The sequence below is a fragment of the Dermacentor silvarum genome, chromosome 4, assembly GCF_013339745.2.
Source record: "Dermacentor silvarum isolate Dsil-2018 chromosome 4, BIME_Dsil_1.4, whole genome shotgun sequence".
Lineage (NCBI taxonomy): Eukaryota > Metazoa > Arthropoda > Arachnida > Ixodida > Ixodidae > Dermacentor > Dermacentor silvarum.
The window spans coordinates 69493007-69507081 of NC_051157.2; the positions used below are offsets into that span (position 1 = coordinate 69493007).

General features: G+C 43.9%; 1 protein-coding gene across 1 annotated transcript in view; it reads right to left on the reverse strand.

The window, feature by feature from the left end:
• LOC119448683 (Down syndrome cell adhesion molecule homolog) overlaps nt 1-14075 on the reverse strand; it is a 221335-nt gene that overhangs the window by 617 nt on the left and 206643 nt on the right. The window contains 8 exon segments of the mRNA XM_049666459.1: nt 321-558; nt 2048-2183; nt 3819-3958; nt 5829-5913; nt 6688-6747; nt 9381-9623; nt 11606-11776; nt 12400-12714. Coding sequence (XP_049522416.1) covers nt 2149-2183; nt 3819-3958; nt 5829-5913; nt 6688-6747; nt 9381-9623; nt 11606-11776; nt 12400-12714 — 1049 coding nt within the window. The 3' untranslated portion in view covers nt 321-558; nt 2048-2148.

Sequence of the window (14075 nt, forward strand, 5' to 3'; positions counted from 1 at the left end):
AATATTTTTTTTATTTATGGGCTTGCAGCCCATTTTCGCTATTCAGATTAGCCTACAGCGAGCTTGATGACCTGCGTCAATGTTGGGGTCACCAGTGCTGGTGTACTTTAAAAGCGCAGCTGTTCTTGAAAACTTATATGCATTGCGCTGTCATATCAGTCTTCGTGCTTGCTTCTGCACAACCGTGATGCCTTTTTTCCCTCTGGCCACGACCACTCTAGGTAGCACATTTTTCATATTACATAGAAGGTAAAGCAACATCTTCAAACATCCGGGAGCGTATGCACCACCCCGGAGTAAAAATTTCACACGTGGCTTACCATAAATTCTGTGATATCGTAGTTCTCGCTGAGTGCCAGGCTATACCTTCAAGCACAATGACGGCCATCTTGCTTGCCTCGCTGTAAACGTTTTGTTTCGGTATAGAACAGTAATTTCAGCGTGACGTTTTGTTGTAGTCCCGGTTTCAAGAAGTACATCGAGGCTTGCAGATGTCGGTACGTTGACTGGTTCGCTCTCTTTCTCCCATGAACACAGGCTGCGTCTCTGGCCGGTAGCCTGCATTACATAAATGATTTTTCCGGCTCAGTGCTTCAAATATGAAAAATAAAGATGATTGCTCCGAAGCACTATGTCTTGATCGGCTGGGACAGATTTAAAGTGAGCCAGGCGAAAAACATATGCACTTCCGCTGATTGCCCAATATTCCCCGTCTTTTTTTCTCTCTCTCTCTCGTCTCTTTTTCTTTTTCTTTTAGCTCCTTCGGACGAATGGACGTGGTGTTCATTTCAACAGACAATTGCTAGCCCGCTTATTTTTATTTGTGATGTTTTTATACGTTCACGCAAACAATAGTACTGACAATAGTTCGCATTCAAGAAAGATAATGACAAAATTAAATCGCTATTTTCCCCCACCTAAATCCTGTTCCACTCCATTATTACGCATATAAAGTCTTATCAAGACGCATAGGAGTCCAAGGCTTTTTTGCCAATGTGTGCTATACCGAAGGCCAGGAGCAGGGTAATTGGTCAATTTATTAGAAGTCATTACCGACAGCGTGCGTGCTTAACAAGCTATTAAGAGCACTAACATACAAGGTTTCATTGTAGATTCGTGAATTCAGGCAGCCTACGTATACCTGCTGTTTCCTCAAGTTTCTCACGGCTTTAAGAAAGACACTGGCCTGCGCAATTTATTAGATTTATACTACTAATAACATGGTTGCAGCACCATGTGTTAGGTACTCTAATGAACTGCTTAGATTTCTCTTTAGGTTACTCACGTTTGAAAACTAGAATGCAAAATATAAGCTCCGAGTCAAACAATACTCTACACTTCAGCTGCAGATAAGCATAGTGCAAGCTGTGCATGCTCCGCTTAACACAGGATACTAACTGATCGTTTTATTAACGCCTCCCAAAACTTTGTCCCATTCGCTATAATCTCTTCGGCAACACGTTATTCGGGATGTGATCGTCAGTAGGCACATGAGAACAGCAGGGAAGCATAGAACTCGAAACCTAGTCCAAAATTTTCAGGTCATATATCGCGAGGGTGGATTTTGAGCGAGACAGCGCTTAGAGGTGTGTCCATTTAGTACAAATTTTGATTGTAGCACAAATTGAACGATGTACCTTTTTTGAAAAAATTGGGACGAAATGAAATGCAGCTTTATTGCTGTATTGTTTCTGGCCATTTCCAGAAGGCTAGTTTCTCAGCGAAGTTGTACATTGAGCATCAATGTATACAGCTCCAACATTTCGGAATGGGGATCTTTATCTCACTTTTGTGACAAGCTTATCTGCTTGCTTGTGTCAATTTCGCAATTACCACAAGGGCTAAAGATAACGAATAAAACGTTATATTAAATATTTTATATAATTACTAGTTCAGTTGCTGTCATTGCGCACAGATGTTTTGTCAGCCACGTTTCGCAAAAAAAAAAAAATTCCCGTCCTTGTTCCTTCATTCCACTATATTTCCTTGACTTAACAGGTGGCAGAGAGTAGTGACCGCTGCCGGCAAAGAGCATTCACCCACTCACATCTTCCGCAGCACATGCAACGCCTTGTCCGTTTGACTCCTTCTTGAATCACTCCGGTTTGCCAGTCTCTGTCAGCTTCCGGCCGGCCAAAGGCTCCAAGGTCACGTGGGTACCATCCCCACGAAACTTCTGCGAACTAAGAACCAAGAAAAATACAGGCTCATAAGAGCCGCTGCTGATACCTAAGCCTCATAGCACAAACAGACCGGCGTCGGCAACTCGACTTTGCCCACACCTGTGGAATTTCAACTACGTACACAGTTCTTTTGACGAAGTTCTCTGTTTTAACACAAATAATCTTAGTCGATGCTATGTTCAGCACTATTTGTTCCTGTCCTTGGTCTGTACTACATCATTCTGGCACAACTGAAAGATGAATAAAAACGTTCCGTTCTTATTTTTTGTACTTTTCTTGTTTTTTTTTTTCTTCTTAGTTTGCGCTGATTGCTTACTCTTAGATTCATAAGCTTACTGGCAGTATTTTTACGGAATAGCCGTCTTTTCCAAAGCAAGGAACTAAAGGCCGTGCAAGATACGCAGAGAGTCCAATCTAACTTTCCAGCGCAATAGATGAGACAGACGGCCGACATGTTGCAAACAGCTCACAATAGACCCCTTCTCTTATACTTGTGAAGTACATTTGTGAAATTTATCGCGAATACCTTCTGCCGTTCTATTTTAGTGTCTTCCTTGCAGAATCTAACCTCTTTTTTTTCGCTTGTACCAGTTTCAAAGATTTTTCTCAGGCTTTTCGCTCAAACCATCGAGCCGCATTTGCGTAGGCGCGTCAAATGCGAGTATACTATAATCACCATACTATAAATACCTGTACCTGACAGTATCCAGACATTTAGCAAAACAGATCGTCAGCCCTACAATTTGGAAATATATAATTCGAAAACAGAAGAGCACAATCTAGACCACAGTTTCTTCAAGGTACTAAATCTTCATCACGCACTGATAGGAACCAAAATGTGCTTGGGTCGAAAACAAAGTATAATTACACGTCATATATATATATATATATATATATATATATATATATATATACAACAATATCTATTATCCATATATTGTTATCAACAATTAAACAGTAACAAGGGCTCCATAGCGTGCATAACCCTTGCTGCCACTCGCGTCAACTTCGCACTCAGCACGAATCTACGGTAGTACAGCATCGACGTCTTCTCCAATGTAACAGTCGTCGAAGTACAGCAAATCGCTGTGTTAGGCATCAGTGGCGTGTTATTCGTCGACATCTTCGGAGTTTTTTATCTTCGTTTTAGTGAACAACCAGCTGCTAGACACACCGACCTAACGAACATGCCAAGAAGTATGCGCAGAACTCGCAACCTCATGTGGCACATCCCTATGTTCACCTCCAAAACAACCAGCAATCTCCACACCTTCGCCCGAGTGGTTGACTATCCCTGGCACCTAGTTTGATAATATATACAAGATCGAATTTATTGATCAGGCTCTAAAGCATACTGTCACATAGTTCCTGTACTGAGAACTCCGAAAACGACTCGTAGAAGCAAGAAAAGCCTGGCTTTAAAATGCTTTTTGAAAAAAACACAAACCCACTCAAAAATACCGCAACCGTAAATAAGATAAAAAAACAGAGGAAAATGAAACACCAGCTCATTATGTAGCTTCAAAGGCACCTCGCAAGGCGCAAAATAACCAAGGAGAAGAAAAAACTTAGTTTAGCTATCCCTTTCCGTTTATCAGCTTTGACTCGGTAGAATGCAGTATATAGTAAACTCACAAGAAGTTGTCGTGTCTTTCGTACAGAGGCGGTTGTCCCGACACGAAACCTTTTCCGAAGGTGCAATCAGCGCCTCCGGAAAAGCACCATTGCAGGCGTCTCCTGGCAAGTCCTCGGTGTCGGCGTCGCTTCCAGAACTCCTGCATCAATAGACAACGACTGATAACAGAGTTCACCGCACATCAATTGAACTGAACACGACTTTTAGCACAGAATCTTAAACGAAGAAGTGCTCGTGCGTTTCACTGTGTATGTGCTAGTACATGCATTGGCGCACAGCTTTTTTAACAGCGAAGCTGTTCTTGCTAACCGTAAAAAGTGCCGCCTGTCGCAAAACCTCGCCGAGCTATGATGTCACTGCGTTGCCTAGCAACCATCTCGCCTCCTCTCCGCAACCTCGCCTCCTCTCCGTGCCATGCCCATGTTGCCTTGACATGGGATGTTAGGGAGAGGGAAAGAGAAAATGAGAGCGAGATAGAAAGAAATTTTAGCAGCACCAACGAGGCAACGCGCGGAGCTGCTGCCGAAGCCGCCCGCGTTTCCCCGTTTCCCGCGTTCGCACCGGGGAAACGAGGGCGGCGTCGGCAGCAGCTCGGCAGGTTTCGACCAGCCACGCCCCGGCAGGTTTGGAGGCGCAGCTTGGCCATGACGTCACCGGCGAGATAAAGCTAGGAGCCGCCGCGATGGTGGCACAACTCTCGTTGACTCTGTGGCGAGTACATGTAGCCTTGACATGGGACGACCAAAGAAGATCCGGACACCCGAAGAAGAAGCCGCTCATCTTCAAGCCGCGCGGCTAAGCGAGAATCTGCGCGTCGGCGGCGAGCCGATTCGGAATACCGTGCCTAGCAGCGCTTAGCATTTCATAGCAAAACTTAGCCAAACCTAGTAAAATCTGGAAGAAGCTAGGTTGATCACTAGCTCCGCTGTTTTCTCCAGCCTTGCACACACTAGTGCAAGCTGCCCGTTTTTTAGGGGGGTTTAAATACATTTCAATCGGTACTGAATTTTAAGGCGATAACAATGCGCTATTTTCAAAACCTAGTCCACCCTTGCCGCAAGCATACGTCCTTATGGATAACGTACGTACGAAAAAAACAAAAAACTATAGAAGATTCCAGGTACATTTCTGGCCTCATTGTGACCAGTGACACTTACAACTGAGATTGTTGATTGATTCACTGATTGGCGAGGGTTAATCAGCAAAGCAACGCGGGGGCCTACGAGAGACGCCACACTGAATTTTTGACAACTATGGCTTATTTAACCTGGCCTAGCCGGTTCTAGGTCTGTCGTGATTTTGTGACGTACCCAAATTGAGCTACTAACTCTAAATGGTACGCTAAGCGAGTGAAATCCTGATTTAGACGCCAAGTGTAGTTAGGTGAGAAAAGAATGTTGGTGAGTCACCATGTCTAACTCGGGACACAACTCCGCGTATAAGGCATCGTTTTCCAACGACAGTAAACGCTTCAAGAAACTCACACGGCATTACGCATTCACGTGAAAATATCCATTAAGTCATTTCTGCACTACTGACTATTTTACAGGCTGCCATCATCACATGCGAGAGGGCTGCGCGCCAAGTTCGTCTTTAAACATGCAAAAGTAAACAAATTTCAAAGTGCAATTTTCCGAGCATTTGTAATTGCAATTGAAATGTTTTCTTCAGGCTGAAACATCCATGCTATAAGAGGTTAACATCCGCCCAAATATAATTGCACAATAGCGTTGTAGCATTACGACCACATCGTCGACATGATGACATGGCCAGAACAGTCTAGTCTACCACTTCGTGTTCAGGAGCAGGAAGCCTTTGCCATTCAGTCATCACAATGAGCAAACAAAATTTTTAAAGAAAACGGCGGATTTTCCCCGTAAATATGAGCGTACAATTTAGAATCAGTCTACAAACATTTAACCATGCTGAACTCGCACTCATTCGCTGCAAAAGAACGCATGCCTCCCATCTCCATCTCTTTGGTTTAGCTTCTACTTAAGCGGACATACCTGTCACCATCTTCCCTCCACGGTTTCCTTTGGGCTTTCGTCTTTGATATGTGATACGGTGAGCTTGTGTAGATCGCTTCTCGGCCTGCGTACATTTAGGCGCAATCTTTTGAAATTTGCTATTTGACACTGCTTACAACGAAATGTAATTTTGTCATTTCTACGGCTACTGAGAGGCATCTCTTGCTATTCTCATCCGGGGCTTAGAATACCGCTACTCTACGGCAAATAAAACATGTAATTTGGGAAAGTCCTGAGGGTATCGTAGGTGTCAGCTGAGGAAATAAACAGATCAATGCTAAAATTTTGCGCATCAACGGGCCTATTCTAAAGACGAGAGATCGAAAGTCGTTTTTATAGCACGGGATAAAACTATTTCTAAATTATCTTAACAACGTCAAATAAAGCTAAACTAATGCAACTTTTTTTACACAAGCCAGCTGTTTGAACAAAACGCAATATAGAATGAAAAAATCTTAAAATGTGTATACATTACTGTAGCCAGTAATAAGTGGGGCAACTATCACTACTTGACTACCAATGTTTGTCTCTTTCAGCTGAAGCAAACGCTCTTCGGGTATTTAGTGCTTTGGAAAGCTTGCAAAAATGCAGTTTATACACGTTTTTGAGATACCAAAACTTCACCCTTAACGACAGCTAAATATCGTAAAACTTCAGCACAACACCAACGTGAAAAGAAGAAGCAAGGCAATGTATTCAATCCATGCAAGAAAGGTGCACGATTTCCGTTGTACTTTTTCACTATCACATATGCTTTATTTTTCTAGGCGACACAAAAACTTCGAAACGGCGTTCAACTGTAGAATTATAAACAAAAGTAACTATGTACGATGCGTACCTGCTTTTTCGCAGACTTCCATTCCCGCCATCAGCATCTCTGTTCTTGGTTCCCACATTTCTAGCTGCAATACAAAAAGATAATAACCAAATACTCAATCCGTAGTACGCAGTGTACGCTGATCCCTTATCATACACTTATAGAAATTGGAACGCATTACTTCACATATTTTCATATTGCTTTACCATCACGAAGCCTTAAACTCTTACTGTGTCTTCATATTTAACTCTCTTCCTGCAAATAAATATATCCGAAATTAGCAAAAAGATTTAGGTGATCGAATGTGTAAGCGCGACTGAACGAGGACGAAGAAAGAAACAGACACACAGAGGACAACGCTACTTTCAACTACAGTTTCTATTTTCGCCCGCACCAACAATATATACCGAACGAGCGGAAATCAAAAAGGAACAGTCAGCGGCGCATGCTTAGCCCGCCAACGTGTTTTAACCAAGATTTAGGTGCTGCCGATTTTGTCTGCGTGTACTTCGCCATATGTTGTGACCAGTATCTAAAACCACGGCATTTATGATGTTTAAATTCAGATGCCACCTTTTTTACGTTGAATCCACTTGATTGCATGAGTCGGGCTCTCCCTGAGATGCTAAGAACGGAGACATGCCTCGCATGTTTCTTCCATGAAAACCTTCTGGCCCCGCAGTTCATCTTAGGCCCTTCCTAAACAACGCTGATCCCCGGTGGAGTGGTAAAAGTTGAGAAAAGAACAAAATTCGTCCTGGCTGCTTATTTTGCGGATTGAATCTAAACATCTATATATCGCCTCGAAGGATGGCGTTATGCAAACTAGTATAACTAATAACAACAGAAGGCCCATAACGAGCAGCTATGAATCGTTGAAGTAAGCTATGAATCGCCGTGCATTGCTCTGCCCTCTGTGTGTCTGCTGAGGTTACTATAAAGCACTTGATGGGCGTCTCAGGAAGAAGTATATCGACAGCCGAACGGAATTGCAAACTATATCACGCTCCTCCTTGGACATGCGTGGAACCAATATGAATGAAAATCCTTGCGTTTATTAAAGATGTTTGGATGCTGTTGACTAGCGGACGGAGATATTTGACTAATGGCTTCGAATTGTCTCGCTTGCTTGGAGCAATAAATTTTCTTATTACTCGTTTGGAAGGCTCTAGAAGGTTGCCCAACTGACATTTGCTCAGACGGTGCAACCTGACCTATTAAAGCGAAGCTTTCTGTCTCACTGATTCGTCCGTGAGTGCCGAAAACACACCGCAGGAAAGCCAACTTGCACAATGAAACTACCTGCGCATCTGCGCACACAATAGACCAACTGCTGCCCATCTGCACACATAATAGAACAACGGCGCACGACATACGTATCGGAGAACATGTGCACTATACAGTTTACATTCACAGTTGTATCGATAAGAACAATGGTAACTGCAACGCCACGTTACCGAGACGAACTGGATATATCAGCATTACATTACGCGCGTCACGCAATGCATTCACAGCCGTCACCATGGGTAGGCCACGGGTACAGCGCACGGCAGAAGAGGCTGCCGTACGCGAACGTAAGCGCGAGCGCGATCGTGCCCGTAAGGCCGATCCCGTGTATCGGCAACAGCAGAGCCTCTGACCATCTACCCCAGCGAACTCTGCATGTGTAGAGTCGTCCGTGAAAGTGTGAGTGCGTGCGTGTAATCAACGGCTACATGATCTAAAATGAAGGCTATGAAACTTGACGAAATGTGTGTTCATTCAACTTGAACGTTCAAAAAATACAATCCTAAACAAGCAATCAAATCACATATGCATCGCATCGGGTCGCTCAGCATTTTTTGGGTTCGCTGCGTGGTCGTTGGCTTTGAACTTTGACTTTGATTCAGTTTGCATGGGAGAAAACTTCGCGTTCAGCCATCTTTCTTTAAGAAAGGGGCTTTCATTTTTTTCATTGACCCCTGACGTATATATAGATGCAGCGTTTTCTAAAGACGTAGTTTTACTGGCGTGGAGTAAAACACCGCTAACATTCAGCCAAGGCACTCATGTTTTCATAGAGAGTTTTTCTCCAGGTGGAGCCATGTCCGAATACCGCACTGCCATTTTACCACCTACTAAAGTTCATTCACGAGGCGCTCACGTGATATCTCAGCGTATGAAGTGGTGCCGCATATATGTGTTGCAATTTTGAATGATGGCTTTCATTTTCATTCTCTAAAAGGGACCGCACTGCGACATAGAAATCATAAATTGAAACATTAGCGTCCACGTCATCAGGAATGATTGCTGGGAATGCATCTGCGAATCGAGAAAGATTTACAGAAACGTTTTTACACCTTCGTTTATTTGTGAGTCTTACGAGCTTCTGCGTGCGATAGAGAGCGGTAAAGGTGGCAGTTGCTTGAGCATCCACATCTTTATTGCCGTGATGCATAAAACACATATCTTTTGCACTAGAGGACCGTACTACAAATGTCAGCTCACACATGTGACAAAGCGTATTCCTTTTCTTGTTACAAATGCCTCTTTTATCTCGATGTGCACGAAATTCATGTCGTTATGACGCGGTTGGGGTTTTATCGCGATACCAAAACGCTATCAGAGACATAGCCATAAACCGCACCTTTTCCGGTAAAAAGCTATTTGTCTGCATATGGCATCCAATAGGCATAAAAGAAGTGGAGAAAATGAGTGGATCTCTGTATATTGACCTACTCTCTTGACGGGATAAGGCACGTCGTATGTCCGGTTCGTGGGGTCATCTGCCCCGCCACCTGCCCTGGCACCAGTCACGTGGTTGCAGTGGCCAGAAGCAACGTTTGCCACCGCACCGCCCCTGTTGTGCGTCGTGTACGGCGCTGGGTAGTAGACGGGCTGCCTCGCCTGGGATTCTCGGGACACGGCCAGCATCACATCGCCCTTGATGCCATCGCAGCACTCAGCGACCACCATGCCTGCATCAAAAAGATGTAAGCATTCGTGCTAAATTTCACTTTTCTGCCGTGAGACTATACGCTCTGAGCACAGAAGTTACCATGTAATTAAAAAAAGAAGTCGGGTGTTCGCGTAAACGAAGCCGTATACTAAAATCGTCCGCGCTTGTAGGTGGCTGCCATGTTTTCCTTTAGGCTGCGGAAAATGCCTGAAATAACGCCCAATTTAACCCTCATCCCTTCGCATTGCATGCTTGCTGCCTCTATTCGCTCGTCGTGGCTTCGTCGTCAGCTGCCCCGTCATCAAACCCGCATGTTCAGTGCGCGCCGCGCGTAAAAGTTAAGATTGTGCACGAGATTGAGTACGATGGCTCTAAACGCGGACGCGAGAATTAAAAAATATTGACGCAGAAAGCTAGCCTCTGATATGAAGCTGTATGGCAAGAAGATAAATGCCCAACTTGTCGCGATCATTTACCTCACGTATGTTTAAAGGTTGCGCTTCAGATGCGTGATAAACATAATAACCTACTTCATTTAGGACATGAATACGTTATTGTACTTCCCTCTGTCGCCTTTACACATAAGTAGGAAAGTTCAGATCTTTTTTTTCTTTCTGTTGCGTTTTCATGCGTCGGACACGGAATACAATACCGGGTTTCTTCATGTACACAACTGCACTTTATGGAGTTGTACATGTTTCTGTGTATTTAAAAATAGTAATCGGACGAGAAGCAGACGTGACCCTATTGTAAGCTTAATGGTTTGCAAACTTCTGAGTCCACACAAGCTGAAGAAGAACGAAGAAATGCATTGCAACACGACAGAAGCTTGGGCTAGTCGGTACATACTTGACAGGGGAACAGCACTAAAAACACAACAGACAAGAAGGGAGACACACACCAGCGCTGCAATGCATAATTAGTCGGTAATTGGGCATCACAATATTTCGAATAAAACACATTTTTTACAACTTGAACGTCCTAGCTACGACGAGAGATAAGCTTTGTGACTATAGATATGTGATCAGGTGCCTGCAGTTCGGCTACAACTCACCATGTGTTTACTACACTGTGATACTGTGAGTTTCCAGCCATGTGAGCTACCATCATATATGCCAACCTGTCAATATTGAAGTTTGTAAAATACCACGGACACGATACCATAAAGAAAAAAAAGGGGGGAGGGAGGGAGGGGTAGTTGCATGGAGCTCTTATTTTTTAATTGTTTAAAGCTTGCTGTTAACACATGCCTTTTGAGGGTTACAGAGGCACGTTATTAACAACACTTTAGACATTTGGAACCTTCAGAGACAGCGCACAAGTAGCGGTAAACTTGGAACAGCAGGGACTTATAAGTTATAACCAACAAAACAGATAACAGTGACTTTTTCAACGAATTTGCTGTCGCTGGCTACACCTTCTTTGGGAAGTTGTCTGTACAAACTAGCTAAAGTATCCTTCTGGCATATTTTCGACATCAAAATGACTTCAAACGGCAAATTACTAGACTAATTAGAGAAGCTTTTTCGGGAACATAATTAATTTCTCGTAAAACTTGACGCAACGCATCCGTAAAATCGTAGAAGGAGCCCAAATTCGTAAGCATAACGAAAAATTCGGGAACGTTGACTGACCATTAGTTTAGCTGTATCATAAATTGCAGGATGAGTTTACTGCCTTGTGAAACCACGGCTGTTTCGTATCAGTAGAAACGGCATTCAGAACGATGGTGAACGTCAAGATAGACGCGTTTAATGAGGTTTAATGTCACAAAGCAACAGTCTAGCTCTGAGAAACGCCGAAGTAGGGCCTCGGATTAGGTCTGTCCACCTGGGTTTCCTTAACGTGCACAAAAATCTACGTACACGAGCGTTCTTTTTTTTTTTTGCATTTCGCTCCCACCAAAATGCAGCCACCACCGACCGGCCGCGATCGTAACCCCGACCTCGTGCGCAGCAGCTCAACGCTATGGACACTACGGCAGTGAACGTCAAGAAATACCATCGTTGAAGCGTTGCCTTGGGTCGTAGTTTCGTTTTCTCAGCACGAAGAAGACGATGCCGATAACAACCACCAGTACCAAGATGGCGCTCACGATGGGCACAGTCACCGTCAAATGTCTGTAGAAGGCAACCTGGGGGTCCACGAGCTCGTACCGTCGGGAGGGAACGTCTGCACGGCCATCCAAGGCAAGAATGAACAAACACCGGCGTTGGTTTTTTTTTTTTTTTTCAAGTAAGCAGAGATGAACGCTGTACTAAAAGCACAAGCAAGTAGTTTAACTTGAACATCATTTGATCTGATTCTCGGAGTCCTGACGCGGCGCAAGTGAGAACTCTGGTAGAGGAAACTTTGTGAACCGAGATTAACCCTGCTCTGCACCGAGCCTGCCTCTACGCTTTTGCGTTCTCCAACTTTCATGCTAATTGAAATACTATTTCAGTACAAAATATACGAGAAATTTCATAAGCAGGCTTTCCCACACATCCAACATGCCCTAACCAACATGGCCTCGTTACCGTAAGTAGAACTATTAATGAGACATGCTTTTTGAAAGCTTGAACTTTGTCGGGAAAGGAGGGCGGCAGGAATGATGCCACCATCTGGCATTTGAACACCCTAATTACGATTCTAACCCGAAGTCCACGATCTTGGTTGGGTCGAACGAATTGTGTGTAGAAGTGCACTTGCAAGTTTTTTCCATACCATTTCTTTATTGTAGAAGATAAACCTAAACGATAAGCTTCCTTAACTGAACATTAGAGAGTTAGAGCATTTCCAGTAATTCAGCTTACCTCCTGCTAGCGTTAGGGTGGCGAAGCTGAGCTCCACCTCGGTCGAACCAGCATCGTTGTGGGCCGACATCAGCAGCGTGTACCATGTGCCCGGTGCCAAGTCTGCAAGCTGCACGAGTTGCTGCTGCGGCACTACGTTGTTCGAGTGCAGCGTCCAGTCGGAGGAGGAAGGGCGAGAAGGCGCGTGCGCTTCTGGCCGATACTGGACTACGAAGTAGGATACTGGGCATCCTCCGCTCTCCCATGCGTCTAGATGCAGTACCACGAACGTCGTGTTGACTTCGAACAGGCGGCTTGCATCAGGCTCCACAGGACCTGGGGAAAAGAACGTTTCTCAGACTTGAGAGGAGGCCTTGTAGAAATTAATTAGCAGTTATATGCGCACTTTATCGCTCCGGTGCCTAACAGCTATTTGTGAAAGGTAGCGAAATAAAACTTGTGTAACATCTAAGCGTATTACTATAATTACAGCGTAATGAGAAAGCTGTAGATGGGACCCCATGGAGAAGACCAAAAGGAGGGCCTATAGCGAAACAAAGGGCATGCATAACTCACAAAGAAAACCTAATTTTTTCATATATGTGATTCTACCTTTAGGAAGCATGATATCTAACGTGCCAAGGGGGTAAAATATGCTTCCTTTCCGCTCTCTGCCGTTCCTTATAAACTGTAATAGATTTAAAGGCTGTGAACTTATCCTCTTTCGGTATACAGCTTTCTTTCCCTGACCCTTCTGTCCGTATGGGGTAATAGACCAAAAATGAACAAAGATTTATTTATTTATTTATTTATTTATTTATTTATTTATTTATTTATTTATTTATTTATTTATTTATTTATTTATTTATTTATTTATTTATCATTAACTCGACCAGAGCGGTTGGGCGATGCGAAGGTGCCTGCAGAAAAACGCCTGCGAGTCGTCGTAGCGTTAACACTGTATAAGAAGTCGTTGACAAAATGTCCACTTACTCTGTTTGTAAGATAATGAAGAAAACACTAGACGATGTCCCCCTTGTAACAGTATGGCTTACACTTTAATCACCCGCCGGGGTAGCTCAGTCAGCTAAGGCGTTGCGCTGCTGAGCACGAGGTCGCGGGATCGAATCCCGGCCGCGGCGGCCGCATTTCGATGGAGGCGAAATGCAAAAATGCCCGTGTGCTTGCGTTGTAGTGCACGTTAAAGAACCCCAGGTGGTCAAAATTAATCCGGAGCCCTCCACTACGGCGTGCCTCATAATCAGAACTGGTTTTGGCACGTAAAACCCCAGAATGAAGATGAAGACACTTTAATCGTTCAAGAACGGAGAGTCGTAAAGGACAAGCGATGATAGTGACGGCTCACGATGTAGAGTGACAACATATGTTCTTGAGCACAGATTGTAACTGAACGTGATATTTATAATCACTTGGTGAATGCTGCCAGGGACAGTGAAAAAATGCTCACTAGAAGGGATATTCAAGTATTCTCAGTTTAACTACTCTTGCTACATTTTAGTGGCTTCTTTATGTGTGTTCTGCTAGACTGACGTGGTCGTTAAATTAGTTAAGCGTAAAGACGCTAATAATCTTATTGGGTTTTCAATAAACAAGCGAATGAATATTGTTATAACGCAAATGTTCTGCATAACATATTGGATGTCACTCGAAAAATTAAGCTGTATTTTAGGACAATC